The 17,014-nt window shown below is 39.8% G+C and overlaps 1 protein-coding gene across 4 annotated transcripts in view; it reads right to left on the bottom strand.

The window, feature by feature from the left end:
* The window catches only part of TBC1D4 (TBC1 domain family member 4), a 186,701-nt gene that overhangs the window by 49,722 nt on the left and 119,965 nt on the right, over nucleotides 1-17,014 (bottom strand). For all 4 annotated transcript variants that reach the window (XM_032864248.1, XM_032864249.1, XM_032864250.1 and 1 more), the window contains exons 3-7: nucleotides 16,711-16,800; nucleotides 12,309-12,413; nucleotides 6,003-6,135; nucleotides 2,300-2,391; nucleotides 1,907-2,017 (exon numbers count right to left, since the gene is read on the bottom strand). In XM_032864248.1, the coding sequence (XP_032720139.1) occupies nucleotides 1,907-2,017; nucleotides 2,300-2,391; nucleotides 6,003-6,135; nucleotides 12,309-12,413; nucleotides 16,711-16,800 (531 nt within the window). The remainder of the gene's footprint in view (nucleotides 1-1,906; nucleotides 2,018-2,299; nucleotides 2,392-6,002; nucleotides 6,136-12,308; nucleotides 12,414-16,710; nucleotides 16,801-17,014) is intronic.

Genomic DNA, 17,014 nt, shown 5'->3' with positions numbered 1-17,014 from the left:
TGACACTCTTAAGTGTCTCCCTGCAATCCCCTTTCCCTTCCTTGACACATGTTCCCGGGTCACACACAAAGTCCGGATGATCATGCCTCCAAATAGCTCACCTCATTCCCTTCCCCACATCTCCTGTAGTGCTCTAGCTCAGCTTCTCTCCAAGACAAAATAAATTTTTAAAGACAGAATCACTCAGTCTATTTATGTACCAGTGTTCTGTCTGTCTGGGGCATACTTGTATCATTATACCAATCCCACCATATCTCCATATTTTACTTTATTTGATTACATGTTGATTTCTCCTCCTCAACAATTCGATGGCTGAAAAGAGCAGTCATTATTCAACATCATTGCCTAGTACAGAGTATGCAACTTGATAAAAGTTTGTGCAATAATTACATGAATCACTTCTTACATATTCTATTACAAAATTCTCCTGATTTGGAAATGTGACTTCAGCCCTATCACTGTCAACCCCCTCACCCATCAACCTGTCCCACAAATCAGCCATCACTATGACAACAGTATTATCTTTATTTTTTTTAAGATTTTATTTATTTATTTGTCAGAGAGAGAGAAGGAGGGAGATTACAAGCAAGGGGAGCACCAGAGGGAGAAGCAGCCTCCCCACTAAGCATGGAGCCCGATGTGGGACTCAATCCCAGGACTCTGGGATCATGACCTGAGCTGAAGGCAGATGCTCAACAGACTGAGCCACTCAGGCACCCCAGAATTATCTCCTTAAATTACAAATCTGATCTCATGCTCTTACCTTCAATGACAAAGTCAGCCTTAGCACTTAAAGTTCTTCATCATCTCGCCACTGCCTATCCTCCCAGCCAGTATTTCCCCATCAATCCCAAGGGCATCCTAAAACCCCAGTAAGTATTCTGAAGGCCTGCATGGAGTATGTTCTGGTCAGTTACTGCATAACTTTGTGCTCAATGTCCCTTTCTTAAAAAACACTTCTTGGACTTTTTCCATTAACAAACTATCTTCCCTAAAACTTTGGTCCCCTGCATCCCCACCAAAAAATTTCTTCCTCTTGAATTCTTGAATTCTTCCCTCCATCCTTACTCTGTATTCTGACCCTAAAGCAAACACATAGCTGCTTTTGAACTCACTGCACATTCTTTTAAGAAGCCCAACTGTTGCCTCTGTTCTACGTGTCCATTTATTGATTTGCATTATTCCCCTTCCCAATATTTGAGCTCTTCCCTGGAGGACTCATTCATCTCTTTTTGGTTCACCATTATCACACAGCTTGGCTCAAAGAAGGTTCTCTCAAGGAGCTGGTTCGATTAATACAATTCAGGAATCACTAAAGAAAGTGATATGTGACTTCTTCTGAATAGACTGAAATACAGACTAACCTGACTGCGTGTTACTGAGAAGTAACTATGTCATCATCGCCTCACAAGGCTGTTGTTGGTGTCTTGCGTTATCTAGATGCAGCTGGAAACACATTCTCAACCACGTGCATAAAAATTCCAGACCTTCGTTTGTCTCTAAAATGGCTATTTCCAATACTACTGCTTCTTTGGGTGTTTGCTATTTACCCTTCAAGGTTGTATAAACTTGTAATGAAATAAAATGTTTGTATGAATTTGAAATAAAATGGATCAATATAACCAAAAAAGCATATTCATTCTAAATCATGAACATTTGTTATTACCGTTTTTATACCAAGAACCCATTTTTTTTCACATTTGAAAACCCATCATTATTTTATCTCAATGTTAAAACTGCCTATAAAACTCCGAAGATGCTGAAAAATAAATCTGGCTGATAGAAGTTTGGCCCTAAAGGTGAGAACACAAAGAAAAGAAACTCCTTTCACCTCTTCTGTGATACTTGGACCAAATATATCAACACGACAAAAGTCGGTCAAGGGGAAAAAAAAGCATCTCCTCACCGATGGGCCTTCTCCAATGTGAATGTGTGTCTTCTGCTTGGCTTCACATAGCTGCCTCAGATGTAAAATCACAAGTTCATTCTCCTCCTGGTCGCTGACTGGCTTCATTTTCTGTCCAACAGACAAACCAAGAGCACACGATGCAACACAGCTTGTCTCATTTTATTGTGTTCCCACTTGGTTTTATGTGTCTGGCAGACAGACATAAACAAAGCTAAGTGTTTCACTGCTCTCAGAAGCAAGAGTAGCAGTGGTATTCTAGTTACTATCACATATAGCGCAATAGGATATTTATCTTTAGCTTCAGAGAGAGGAGTGAAAAAAAAACCCTATAAAAACAGAATCCAATTCTCGTTTCTTATATCTTATTTGGGAGAATATAAATCACGTTACCTGAACTCGCTCAAAGATGTCCGCTTGCTCGTTATCTGTCAGTGATGAAAGATGCCTCTGTATGACCAGCTTGGCTCTCGGAGGGTAGAGACCTACGGAAAATGATGGGGATAAGTATTAAACAGAGCGTAACTGCAGAAATCAAAATGCATATATCATGCATGACAGCTTGTCCCTTTGCCAGCAGGCTCTTCTCAAGGAGAGGTGTTCCAGGAGGAGACCTTGTAGACCTTGGAACACACCTTGAAACACTACCACGAAATGATGAAGGCTAGATGAAACTCTTACATGTCAGTTATCATGAAGTCAGAATTATTAACGAGAAGTTTCTAAAGGATACCAAATCACCACCATAACCAGGGGCCATTTAGTATACGAACAAACACAGACACCGTAGAAACTCATCAGTGAATACTAACATTGCCCAAAATGTCTAAGCTTAAATACCAATTTAATATTAATAATATTAAAAGGCAGAGCCACAGCATAAACAGGAATCTCTCCTCCTCGTGCAGGTCTTATTCCATGGTAACAAAATTTCAGGAATAGCGATAGTACCTAGAGACATAATTAGTGCTATTATTGCACCATGAAATCGTTACCTCTTTCGATCATGTTATTTTTGTATCTTTCACACTCTTACACACAATTTATATCAAGTCCTTGGGCAAAAACATTTCCCATGAAAACAGTTTTGGTTTTATAATTTATTTTTTCATTTTTTTTTTTTTTTATTCATTTGAAAGAGAGACAAAGAGAGCACAAGCAGGGGGAGAGGTAGAGGGAGAGGGAGAAGCAGACTCCCCCCCGAGCTGGGAGGCTGACATGGGGTTCTATCCCAGGACCAGGAGATCCCAAGACCCGGAGGTCATGACCCAAGCCGAAGGTAGACAGACAGTCAACCAACTGAGGCACTGAAGCACCCCACAAATTTTTTTTTTAAAACAAAAGAGCTATTTTCCTCTGAGTAAGATAATACTGTGTTTATTTGCTTTATATTTTATTACCCAAGTAAGAGAAATTCTACATTTCTAAAATATTTAATTATTATAGATAGAGCTAAATTTGCCTTTGATAGGTAGTAGAATCATTGAGCAAAAGAATAAGAGACAAGAAATTTGTGTAGATTCAAGATATCATCCCTAAAATGTTTGTTGGCTTCAGAGAAAGAGTAGTAATTTTATAGCAGAAATTTGCTGAGAGCACCTGGACCAGGTGATAAAGGCCAACATGACCAGTAATAAACTCAACATCACAAGCCTCTGACAGGAGGCACTAGAAAGAGGCCGTGCCATTTCTATAGTGCGCTTGCTAGGAGGAGCGCCCTTAGTCTCAGTAAGAAGACATCAAACAGGCTGAACTGAGGGACATCCAGCAAAGTAATCATGTAACCAGTCAAAGTTACCAAAGTAACCAGTCAAGGTCACGGAGGACAAAGAAAGACTGAGCAGGAGCCGCAAACTGCAGGAGACCAGGGTAAGGCAACAACCACACACAAGCTAGAATCCTGACTGGGATCTCAGAACGGAAAAGGACACGAATAAAACAACTGGTGAAGAGCAAATGAAATGTTTAGTTGGGATAATAACACTGTACCAATGTTAATTTCCTGTTCTGCACATTGCACTGGGCTATGTAAGATGTTAACAACTGGGTAGGATGGGGGACATACATTTGGAAACTCTGTGACTTTCCCGTAAATCTAAAAATAGACCATATTAAGTTTCTTTTAAAAAGAAATGCAGGGTATTATTTTATGTATTTTTCTAGGTATAAAAAAGTGTATGTGTCATTCAGCAAGTTATCATTTCATTCCATTATGTAATTTTGAGATGTATCCAAGTTGATAAACAATGGGAATTCATTCCTATTAACTGTTCCATTGTATGAACATACTTTAGTTATGCTATTGATACACATTTGAGTTGTTTCCAATTTTCCCTTATTTAGAAACAATAAAACTTTGAAAATGTCACCTTCTAAACCTATATGAGTTTCTCTTATCAAGACAGGGAACTGGTGGATAATTTTACGTTAATAAATTTCTATCAACTGTACCCCAAAATGGCTATCCAGGTCACACTATATTCAGCCTCACATAAATTTATCAATATCTCCACAATTTCACCAACAGTTAATCTGGTGACTATATTATTGTTGTTTCCATTTTCATGTCTCTAACATCTAAGGAGGTTGAAAAATCTTCTCATTTTTATTATTAGACCTTTTCATTTCCTTTTCATATGAGGGTTTTAAATAGAAATTGTGTCATTTCCCGCTGGTAGTTTCATCTTTCTCTTTTAAACAGTAAGAGTTCTAATACATTCTGGTTAGCAATCTGCTATCCCCTCATTTAACTTCCAAGGAAACAGTTGTTACGTAAAAAACGTAAATTTTGATGAGGTCGAATCTGTCAATGTCTTCTTTTAACAGCTTTTGCATTTTTGTATCTTCATAAAGGTTTCCTTGTTTAAGGACACCAGAATATTCTTATTTTCTTTTAATGATTTTAATATTTTGTTTACAGTGAGGGGTTTGATCCACCTAGAGAGTATCTTGAGCAGGAAAAGTGGAAGGACTCTTTCTCTCTTTGGATAACAAATTGATCCAACGCTCTTTCCTGAGCAATTCAGCCTTCTGCCGCAGATTTATAATGCTCTCTTCACTGTACATCAAAGAATTTTCCATTTTTGTAAAGGTACAAATGCAAAAATAATATGCATTAGATAAATTATAAATTTTAAAATCTGAATATTACATTTAAATAGTCCTTGATCACATAGCTGAACAGATAGATACTCCACAAACACTGCTATTCATCATCAGTTCTGCCCTGTGCCTGTGATCCTGCTGTCTACTGAACAGAAATCACAATTTGCATTGACACTGACGGGACTGTCCTCTGCCATGTTCTGGCACTTGCACTCTCCCCATCTATTGTAACAGCTGTCATCCTGAATTGCATTAACTGGCTTCCACTCTGGGCAGCAGTCTTCTGAAGGCATAGCCCACAGCTCAACCATTTCTGTATCACCTAGTACCACAATGCTTGGCACACAGCAGATGCTTTAACAAGCGTTTATCGAACTATGTTTCTTCTCCTGTGAAGTAGTTTCCAAACTTTTTTGTTTATAAGAGATAATGAGGAGAAAGGGAATGTGAGTCCCAGCATCAACTCGTCCTCATTTCCCCTCCTTAGAACACTTTTTTTAAAAAACCTGCTTTATGGTATCACATCCATGATCTCTCTTTTTCAAATGTCCCTCAAAAGCCACACAAGGTTCATTCCAGTTCTACATTTTTAGGGAAAAGGAACACATCATCAAGTGAGAGGGGAATAAAAAGAGACTTCAATAAACAGTTGACATTCTGGGACGCTTTTGCCTCTCTTCACCCATTCAACAAATATTTGGTCAGTTCCCACTGAGTACACAGTAGTCTTAAGAGCTGTGGGAAACACGACTCCCTTCCTTGAGTCTGCCTTCAGAGAAAAAGAATTAAAAATGAAAAAGAGAAAGAAAGAGGAGGGGAAAAGGCAAGCACCTCAGAGAGACTGCGAAAACAAATTTGACCAGACGTGAGAAATGATTCTTTGGGCTCTGGTTTCACCTGGAAACAAAGGCCCATCCACCCACAGTAACGACTTTCTCATTTCCCAGATGCCAAAGCGAACTCCTTTCGCCCCGGCCCAGTTCTACGGTACCTTCAATCCTTTCACAGAGCTTATGCAGCGAGTGCATAGGGCAGGCCTCGCACAGCTTAATCTGGGTCTTGGCGCTCTGCAGGGCAGCCGCGGTGCTGAAGGCCTGTCTCAGAGTCAGCATTACCTCATCCACCTACGAGAAGGAACATAACACAGGTCTCTAAAAAGCGTGCCTTCACAGGAACACATTAAAAGCCCAGCAGCAATAATGAGACTTTGTGGATGCAAACTAAATAATCAATAATGGAATTTGGTGACTACAGAGCAAGTAGAGAGAAAATATCAACTATAAAGTTTGACCTTCAATTATACTATCCCTGAAAGCTGGACAGAGGAAGACCATTTTCGGGTGTATAACACTGAGTACTTGGAGGCTAGTTTTAGATCCCACTAAGTGTGACACCTTCACTGACAGTTTGACTGACAGTGAGTTGGACCTTTGTTCCATTAAGTAGTATATCCGATTTCTTCGGAAGCTCTGTCTGCTGTAAGGACCTATTTAGCCAGAGCCCTTCCATCCGGTTAAACAATAACTTTGTTGTTTAAAACTTAAACTGTCCCTGCTCCCCTTCCCCCAGGGGACTTACTTAAAAACAAGTCCTGGAAACCAGTCCCAGGTAACAAAGCCCAAATACAAGGGTGGGTCAGGCCAGGTGGAGACATCCAATCAGTAGGGGGATGCATACTGTCTCCCTAGTTACCAAGGAGTATGGGCCCTGCCCTTTGGGCGCCTTTTGGGTGCCAATTCTGACCAAGGTGATAGGCTAGTTCAAATATCTACTAGGGTAAATTGTAATTCAATTGGTCACTTATGTGTGACCTAACATGACTGTGCAGCTTTCTCTGTGTGTTACAATTTCATTGGCCACCTGTGCGTGGCCAGGCCCAACCGCATGGCCTTCACCCTTAAAAGCTAGTCTGTGAAGCAGAGAGAGGTCGCCCTCTCTGTAAGAGGCGCAGCCCCGAATGTTCTGCTAGATTCTTGATGCTTGGCGTGAAATAAAGCTTTGCTTGACCATTGCTTTGTATCAGTCTCGCTCCTTTAATCACAGACCCATTATTGGGGGACCTAACATCTGCAATATATAAGGAGCAACAAAATAGGTTTAATGTCCACTTTTGGTAATAGGTATCCTATTTATTTTATCCTTCTGGATCACTTTTAGTGTAAAAACAAAACACGGGTTTAAGCAAAGTTCTGTGGTGGAGGGGAATGAGTTCAATGTAACAAATGTTGAGGAAGTCAGTGAAGGTTGTCGGTCTTACCTCTCTGTTTGCTAATTTGTTGTCATTTTCCTTCTGACCTGCGAAACTAAGAAGTTCTGACATTATGCTGTCCCACAGCTGGGTCTCACCACTATGTCAGCAGTTTGAAAACTACCAGCTGGTTTCTCCCTAGCCCTTCCAGTGACTCAATCAAAAAGTGTGAATCTAGCATTCTAGTTTCCTGCTTGCCTTTCTGGGGTCAACTATCAGCTCACCCTCCTGCACTGCTAACCCAACTTCAGGCCATGTCTCTGTGATGCCATCATCAATGTAAGCTGTGGTTTTCCCATGCTGCAGAACCGAGATCAAAGTCTCAAACCTCAATGAGGAGCTGTGGGGTACCAAGGGCCTCACCCCAGCTAGCTTTGATATTGAAAACCACCTTTTAAAAGTCTTTCTTTCCCCTCCCCCTTCAACCTGGTTTAAGAATAAACTATTATTTAAAGGATTTAATCTACTTCTGCAAGTGAGTGTATGAAGAACCTAGAATGAAAAGCAACTTTATTCTTCTAATATTATTACTAAAAGGAGAGATCAAGCAGTAAGCAGCCAGTCATTATTTAGTTACGTTTTACTATGTTTCCAAGTTTTTAAAAGGCTTATGAATAATTTCACACTGTTCCATAAATAAAAATGGGTTAATCATAAAGTCTGTTCTTTTACGCTATAATTAAAAAATAAAGATTTCAGGGCGCCTGGGTGGCTCAGTGGGTTAAAGCCTCCGCCTTCGGCTCAGGTCATGATCCCAGGGTCCTGGGATCGAGCCCCACATCGGGCTTTCTGCTCAGCAGGGAACCTGCTTCCTCCTCTCTCTGACTGCCTCTCTGCCTACTTGTAATCTCTGTCTGTCAAATAAATAAATAAAATCTTTTAAAAAATAAAGATTTCTTGTTCTTGAAAATAAAAGCACTACATGCTTAATGCCTTTACAGTTTTATTCCATTTGCCTTGTTATATATGTATTCAAAACCAATTTCAATTGCTTATGCATATGTTTGTTTCTAACTTCTTGTTTCTCATTTGTTAAAGGCACTAAGGGGATGAGTTATCTGCTTAGCTTTCATATGGATTTGTTATTTAATAATACTACCTTGTAAAAGACCTCCAATGAAAATACTGTACTTTCACGTCTTCTTCTCTATTTCTAGATGAAATAAGAGGCCATTTCAATGGTGTCTAATACATGGCTACCAATTTCTTTCAGACACAAATAGTACTAAATTCTTTATTTGACTTTTAAAATATTAAATGCTTTGCTTTTTAGATACATCACTTTTTTTTAGATGGCCTATAAATTCTATCACGGGATCAGACCAATTAAAAGTTCAAATGCAGTAGGAGTAACTTGTTTCATTCTAGATACAACAACAACAAAAAATCACAGGATATGTTAAAAAGCTAAAAGTAAAGGAATGCACAAAGATAAATCAGTCATGTGCAAACAGAAGGCGCATATTCTTAGCATTACCATCAGGCAAAATTAAATTTCCAGTGAAATCTCATACTTGAGATGGGACAAAGAAAGCCAATTTATGATATTAAGGTAAAAATCCATAATGAAGATAATGTTCATAGCATTTATGCACCAAACTTAGGTATTTTATGGCATTTAGGAATAAGCCTAAGAATCACAGAATGTGTAAGGACTTCACAGGATTACCTAGTTTAATTCTCTGGAAAAAATGTACACTATTAAACCCTATAGAAATAGTGTGTCTCAGAAGCCTGAGTCATCTCTTTTCATATTTTTCTTGGATACAATGTCTGCATCTGTGGGGTTTTACTTTTTCTTTGTCTATCAGCAGCAACTTCCATTTTTTCCCCACATCTTTTAAACCAATTTTGGAGAATGCAAAAATGGTGTTTTCCACAAATCTCAAGGCTTATTTAAACCAGATGAAGTCAACTGCCAACAGCTATTTTACAAAGGAAGGAAGGAAGTCATACCAAGCATCTAAACTTAGAGTGTAACTCTTCAGGACCCATGAAAACACTACACTGCTCATCAATTCACAGCAACTGTCACAAAGATGGAAAAGAAAATGCTAGTGTATTTTCTTTTTGCACAGAGAAGATAAGTCAGCATGTGTGGTTTTCCAATACTTTGTCTTATACAACTGCCAAGCCACATCAGTCATATACCCCTTAGACCTATAATATTTAATTAACTGTTTTGCTCTGTTCCATATGTCAGCTGCTTGGACCATCCCCTTTTATACAGGAACTCTCATTTAATTTTTCTTCTAGCTTGCGCTTCTGATGCCCCGCTCTTCAGTTAAGATGCTTACTGATAAAACAAGAATCTACAAGTTTTAAAAGATTCTAGGGAAGGCCTGCTGTCCTTCAATAACAGTGCCAAAAGGGAGAGTCTGATGGAGCCTCTGTGTGAGAGGAAGACATTCTCAGCCAGGCTGGTCTGTTGCCTTAGTCGGTGGAAAATACAGCATGTTCCCAGACCTTTCTACTCTGACTCCCTGTTTCAAAAACTCATTCTACATGTATGAGGAAGAAAAAAAACCCTAAAACTACAAACAAAAGCTATAAATGCTATAAATGAGGTTGCGAATAAGAAGGTTTTATGTAGTTTTCCTCTTAATGCAGGCTACACAGTAATGAGATTCACAGGTACCTAGACAGCACTTGCCTGAAGTTAAGAGTAAAGCACTCCCTCACTCAAAATACACTTACCAAGCACCTGCTACTCTAGAAACACTCCTGACCTTGTGGGATTCACAGTCTAGTGAACTAGAAAGCTATGTAAACAAGTAAGAGTAGGGATTAATAGGAACTGTTAGAGACCTAGGTACAATATGTGGCCAGAGCAGTGATAACAGAGCAACTAAAAAAAGTCAATTCCTACCCCCCCACCAGAGAAAAAGAAAAAAAAAAAAAAAAAAAAAGACTTCACTAGGATGTGTACAAATCCAAGGTAGAAAAGAAGGGGATTCAAGTCACAGGAAGGAAGAATGTGAAAAATAGGTGATGAAAACACAGCATTATCTCCTTGTTTCACAGCAGGGCAGACCCTGAGACCCATACGGCCACTTTCTCTGCCTGATGATCTAAACGTGGAAGCCCCAGCTCTGGTCTCTCTGACATAGTGGACTCCTTGCTCTTTGCAACCAAGAGCGATCTCAGAGTTTTGACGCCAGCCCCCTCCCTTCAATCCCTGATCCCTTGCGAACCTCGCATGAACCACCTGAGGCTCTGGTAGCGAACGAGAGGAAAGCTACGCCACAGCGATCGTCACACCAGCCTCACTGTCCGGCCTAGGGACCAGCTGAGGGGATGGTATAGCCTGTGTGAGGACGCGGTCGTGAAAGGGAGAGGCATCCCCGGGGGATGCCACACAATCTAGATTTGTCTATTAACAAGAAGGCATAAAATGGTTCCTGTAAATTTTGTGAGAAATAAAGCTAGAGCAGGACGTGGAAAGTGGACAGATGACAGATTAAGCTAGTGGCAGGGAGACTAGTGAGGACACTAGCGTGGGAGTCTAAGTAGGAAAGATGAATGCCCAGAATCAGGTAGAGAGGGAAAGGAGGAGAAATGGATAAGGAAACTTTGTCTTTGTGTTAACAGGCTCTGGTGAACACGTGGATATGGAAGGTGAAGGAGAATGTGTTACAATATCTACAATGGGAAGCTGGGTAAATGGAGATGCCGAGATAAAACACGGAATACAGGATAAGTTTCAGAAAGGGATACAGAACGTGGAAGAATCAGCCTTATCGCGGACGGTGGATGAAGGAAGGAGGGAGTGAGGCATGAGCGGGCAGTGGGACAGCAGATTCTCCTGACCTTACTTTCTAACTACGTCTCACTTGGTTGGCACTTTCTAGTGCTGGGTCACTGGTTCTCTTGGGCTCTCTCCCCCTGCCTGTGCTCACTGCTCTATGACTTCAGCTGTCATTTACATAACAGCAACTCTCAAATTTCTATCTCGAATCCTGAATTGAAACTATGATACCAAGAACACCTGGACCTCAACATGTGGACTTTTCCTAGGTACGGCTAATTATCTAGTGTGAGAATGAAAGACAAATGGAATTCTCTGGAAGAAACTGTTAGTGATGTGAGGGCTATCTATATTCCCCAGAGAAAACAGGCTGAGACCCAGAGGGCCATAGTCAGAAAGTACCTTCAAATCAATTCACTCCCATTTCGTCATTATTCCTATACTTCAGTATTCCTTCCATGTGGTGAATATGGAAGGCCAAAATTGAGCAGAAATGATGGCACCAAAGAAATGAGAAGAATGCTGTCTGGCTTGTTGTCTATGTGTGTGTTTCCCCAGGAGAAATGTTTGTAGGAGGATTATATGCCCAAGGAAATATTTTTCTTCAAAGTATGCCCACGGAGCTAAGGGTTGGTATTAAAATGGTTAGGAGAGATAATACAAGTGGAAGAAGAAGTAAAAAATTTAAGGGAAAAATATTAAAATATGTTTAGTCACTCACAGGCACTTCTAAGTTTGCCTTAAATATTTCTTCAATTTCAACTGCTGTCATAAAGGGGCAGGTGGAAGAAGTGAGGGGAGGGTGCTGGATAGAAGAACGGACTTTCAAACTCCAAAGAAAGAAAATGACGGCTAAAATAAGACCATTAAAAAGTAATTTTAAAAAAAATGAGAACAATGGCTAATGAAATAAGGAAAGAAAACAAAATCCCTCTCCGGTCTGCTGATGAAAGAATTTCCTCCTCTAAGATGTTATAATAATTCAGAGAATAAGAGATCAGTGGGTCCTCCCTATCATCTTACATGAGCAATGGAAAAAATAACAGCTCTTCTCCTGTTATTAGTCTTTTCCTACCTTTTAAAAATAGCCCTGATGACATGACTGAATTCCTTAAAGTCAAGAAAGTATCTAGGCTTAAAAATTACCAGGACAATTTGTTTTTCTTTTCCTACTGCTGCTTTAAAGAGCAGGAACCTGTTTCTGGATGCCCTCTTCTTTTTCCACGGGTAGTAGTTCTGCGAGGCTCGGTGTCAGCTGGAGGCATGGGCAGGCGCGCGCAGATGACAATCACGCCACTTACCAGAGACTCGCTGGCACACTGGAACACGTAACAGATATACTGGCCCAGCCCAGGCTCTGCTGACTCCCGACAGATGAAGCCAAAATGATCAACATGCTTTATACCCTGCAACGGGGAAGGAAGTACAGTGTTTACTGCAATAGGTCTTTCTAATCAGACTATGGAAATCGGCATCAGTCCTACTACACTTTCACGCTTCCATGAATTTCTCCTTCTCAGCCTGGTGACAGGAGGACATAATGTCATAGCAAACTTAGGCGGTGGTCTTTTGACACATAAAATAAAGGGAAACAGCAACTCAGATTGTTTGTTTCCTGCACACTGTGACTCTGGGCCTCAGGAAGAAAAATGTGATGGCATAATTCATTGTCTCTTGTAATAAAATGGCTACTGAGTGTTTGTAAGTAATGGGGCTCTCAATTTATCCATCTTGTTGGCCTGAGCAGTCTGATGGGTTATCATAAAGCCTGCTGTTGTCTACATGAAGCTCAGAATCAGAATCAGAAATACTACCACTAACGATGCTCTAATTAAATGGGATGCAACCAACTCCTTAAAATGCGCATTCAACATAGTAGAGTATCTGTCTTTAGGTAGACATTTAAGGAGCCACAAACGTTAGAAAACTAATATATTAAAGAAACGACAGCAGGGCACCTGGGCGGCTCAGTTGGTTGAGCGACTGCCTTCCACTCAGGTCATGATCCCGGACTCCCAGGATTGAGTCCTCCATCGGGCTCCCAGCTCTTTGGGGAGTCTGCTTCTCCCTCTGACCTTCTCCTCTCTCATGCTCTCTCTCACTCATTCTCTCTCAAATAAATAAATAAAATCTTTAAAAAAATTTTTTTTAATTTTCTAAAAAAAAAGAAACATGGGGAGCCTGGGTGGCTCAGTGGGTTAAAGCCTCTGCCTTCGGCTCAGGTCATGATCCCAGGGTCCTGGGATCGAGCCCCATATCGGGCTCTCTGCTCGGCGGGGAGCCTGCTTCCTCCTCTCTCTCTCTCTGCCTGCCTTTCTGCCTACTTGTGATCTCTATCTGTCAAATAAATAAATAAAATCTTTAAAAAAAAAAAAAAAAAAGGAAACAACAGACGTCAATTATACGAATTTACAAATCACCGTACTTCCTGAACGCCAGGACCCTCAGCTACACTTACTAAAAAATTCTGACTCATCTGTGAACTTCAGCCAGGCTGAATACATACCTACCAATTAGTAGACGGCACCTTGTTGTTTTAATAGCAAGCACAGTGCTTTAAAAAGCCAGGTAGACAAAAAAAAATTAAAGTTGTCTTGGAATTACCTAAATCCCGGTGAAAAGACAATAGGCTTTGGAGTCAGACAGATTTGTGCTTCATTCTTAGTTCAACCCATCTACAAGGTATGAGCCATCGTGCTGGGTAACGATTTCTGAGGCTTCATTCTCATTAGAAAATAGTGGTAATGGCAACTATCTCGGCAATTTTTCAAATTTACAACTAAGAATGATCTATTATCGTTACTGGCACGTAACTTCGATAAGCAGTAACCACTATTCCTGTAATGTGCTCAGTCGATCCAATGGATATGAATAAAGGAAATCAGATCTGACCAAAAGTAAAAAGTCAGTAAGGAGGAGCGAGGTTGCCATTCATGAGCTGAAAGTAAGCTCCATCTGGTACAACTCCTTAGTGACGATAAAATCTCTTTTACTAGCTGAGTACTAAATGGGAAAAATTTGTAGGACCTCATTAGGTCTGGGAGTCCTCAAACAGTGGGAAAGTTTCCAGGAAAGAATAACCACTCCCTGATTCCTCATGCTGCCGGGGACACAGTCCTGTAGATTTTGCATAAAGAAATGTTTATTGGCGTGCATGTGTTAAAAAGCAGGCCTGTTGCTGGATGTGGTCATATGGTATCAGTTCAAATCTGTGGAAGAAGTAGTAAGAGCAGGCCAGTGAGCAGCAGAGGTTAACTTGACAATTAGTCTGATCAAAGGCCTCAACACAAATGTTTAATTCTTTTTCTGAACCAGAAGGTTAGGATACAAAGCTTGTTTGTTTGTTTTTTTAATTTCAAGTTTTTATTTGAAGTTTATTTAGTTAACATATATGGTAAAATTGGTTTCAGGAGTAGAATTCAGTGATTCATCACTTACATATAACACCCAGTGCTCATCACAAGTGCCCTCCTGAATCCCCATCCCCCATTTAGCCCATCCCCCCACCCATCCACCTTCCAGCAACCCTCAGTTTGTTCTCTATCATTAAGAGTCTCTTATGGTTTTCTTCCCTGTCTCTTTTTTTTTCACCCTTCCGCAATGTTCATCAGTTTTTTCTTAAATTCCACATATGAGTGAAATCAAACGGTATTTGTCTTTCTTGGATTAACTTATTTCACTTAGCTTAATACACTCTAGCTCTATCCATGTTATTGGAAATGGCAAGATTTCATTCTTTTTCATGGCTAATATTCCTGTGTGTGTGTCTGTGTGTGTGTGTGTACATGTGTGAATACCACACCTTCTTTATTCATTCATCAGTTGATGGCATTTGGGTGCTTTCCATAGTTTGGCTATTATAGATAAACATTGGGATATAAACATTGGGATGCATGTGCCCCTCCAAATTAGTATCTTGTATCCATTGGGTAAATACCTAGTAGTGCAATTGCTGGGTCATAGGGTAGTTCTATTTTTAACTTTTTGAGGAACCTCCACAGTGTTTTCCACAGTGGCTGCACCAGTTTACATTCCTACCAGCAAGGAAAGAGGTTTCTCCTTTCTCCACATCCTCACTTTAAAAAAAGAGGGAAAAAGGCAAAAATCACGTTTGAATTGCCAGTTTTATATATTTGGTTTGGTTGGTTCTTTCCTTCTTTTTCCCCCACTACTTTGTTTTTTCCCCTTTGGATATTCAATGAGCATGGCTGTTTCCTCACTGGGAGGTTTGAGGAATGTGTGGGTGAGGGGCACAGCTTCTTAGGATGACTCTTTGCGGCCTGAGGGGCAGGAACTACACTGGTTTGCACATCACTTTCTCCTCTGTACCTGGCACAAGGTCCCACACATAGAAATGTTCATTCAACATTTATTGAACACCTAAGTACTAAGCTCTATCTTAACATTTTATTCTCATGCCCTACAGGATGAATGCCCTACAGAAACACCACAAAATAAGATGCCTGCCCTCACAAAACTTATGACCTTGTGGGGACTCCCCAGCAAACGGGTAATTACAAGAAGACTCAATAACTACTTTTTCAGTTCAAGTGAATATAATTTTTCTACCCAACTTTTGGTCCCTTATATAGGAATTTAGAAAATTGTCATTTATCATTCCTATAATCAGATGCTGTGCCTCTCTTAGTTATTACAGTAGAAAGTTTTTATCTTCATGACATAATTTTATGATACCATTAATAGAATACTAAAATTTCAGAAGGGAAAAGGCATTAGCTGAGGCTGAAGTGAACAATTACAAGAGGTAAAAAAGTTCATCATTTCTGAAAGGCAGAACATCTGAATATTATACCTAGGGCAACGCTAACTCTGAAATTTAAAAATAAATAGGCAGACTTCATTTTTCAACATCAAAATAAAGAAGAGGACTTTAGCAAGATTTAGGTCCCTAAAGGTGCCTTTAAGTCACTCGCTAGGAAAGAAGTTAATCCTTCTCTATTCCAGAGACTTTCACAGAGGCATCCTTGCATTCTTAACCTTCCCATATTTAGATTTATATACTCTCTCTACTCCCAACAACTTCAAAAATCCTTCTATGCTTACAATACATTTAGGCGGCTCTAACTTTGGGATAGATATTCTAAATTCCTACTGTGGTACTTAGAGGACACTGGTTTATGCCTACTATGACCTTGTAGACGTTGAGCTGTATCAATAATTTCAAAGCATTCAAATACACAGTTTGTGAATTAAAAATAAACCAAAGAACAAAAATATACCGACACTTTCTTTTCAAATTTTAGCATTTACATTAAAAGAAGTGGAAGGTGCTAGTTCTCCTTTTACTACCAATTATGGCAAAAAGAGCAAACATGACTCAGTGATACCCACAAGTCCCACTGCCCAAGACTGAGGAACACTAACTGTGAGGTATTTTCAAAAGAACTCACCACCACAAAAATTCCACCAGAGGAGAGAATGTGTTGAAGTGACGTTATGAGGAGAAAGAGTGATAAAAAGAAGGACCAGCTATTACAATACTGAGGGACCTGGACAGGATTTTGTTACCAGCAGAGACACAAACAAAGCAGCACTCTTCTTCAAGACAAATCCACTCAAAAAATGAAAATGAAAAAAAAAAATTGTAAAATTTGAAGGAGTTTAAGTCTAGTTGTTTTGTGGCTAATTTAAAAACAAGATTAAGTCAGTTTCATCAAACATATGATGTACTTTAATACGTACCTGAGAACAAGAAGAGATATCTTTAAAATTCTTTTCAAGCACAACTGATTTAGTGTCTGGACTGATAAGGTTAATCTCAAACCGCCCAACCTTAAAATAAAAACATTCCAGTTAATTTCAACTCGCAAAGACCTAAGGTCTTACTTTACGATTATATATCCAACTAGTAATATAGATTCAATTGCTATACATGTTCTTCAACATCCAATGGGCTTCCACATCCAAACCAACCAGTATTTGAACTCCAACTATCAGCAGCCTCAACACATTTCCTCCTTTTGTCTAAAAATCATGAAAATAAAGT

This window comes from Lontra canadensis, unplaced genomic scaffold (assembly GCF_010015895.1).
Source record: "Lontra canadensis isolate GAN:19392208 unplaced genomic scaffold, GSC_riverotter_1.0 scaffold26, whole genome shotgun sequence".
Taxonomy (NCBI): domain Eukaryota; kingdom Metazoa; phylum Chordata; class Mammalia; order Carnivora; family Mustelidae; genus Lontra; species Lontra canadensis.
This window is presented reverse-complemented; position numbering and strand designations above follow the sequence as displayed.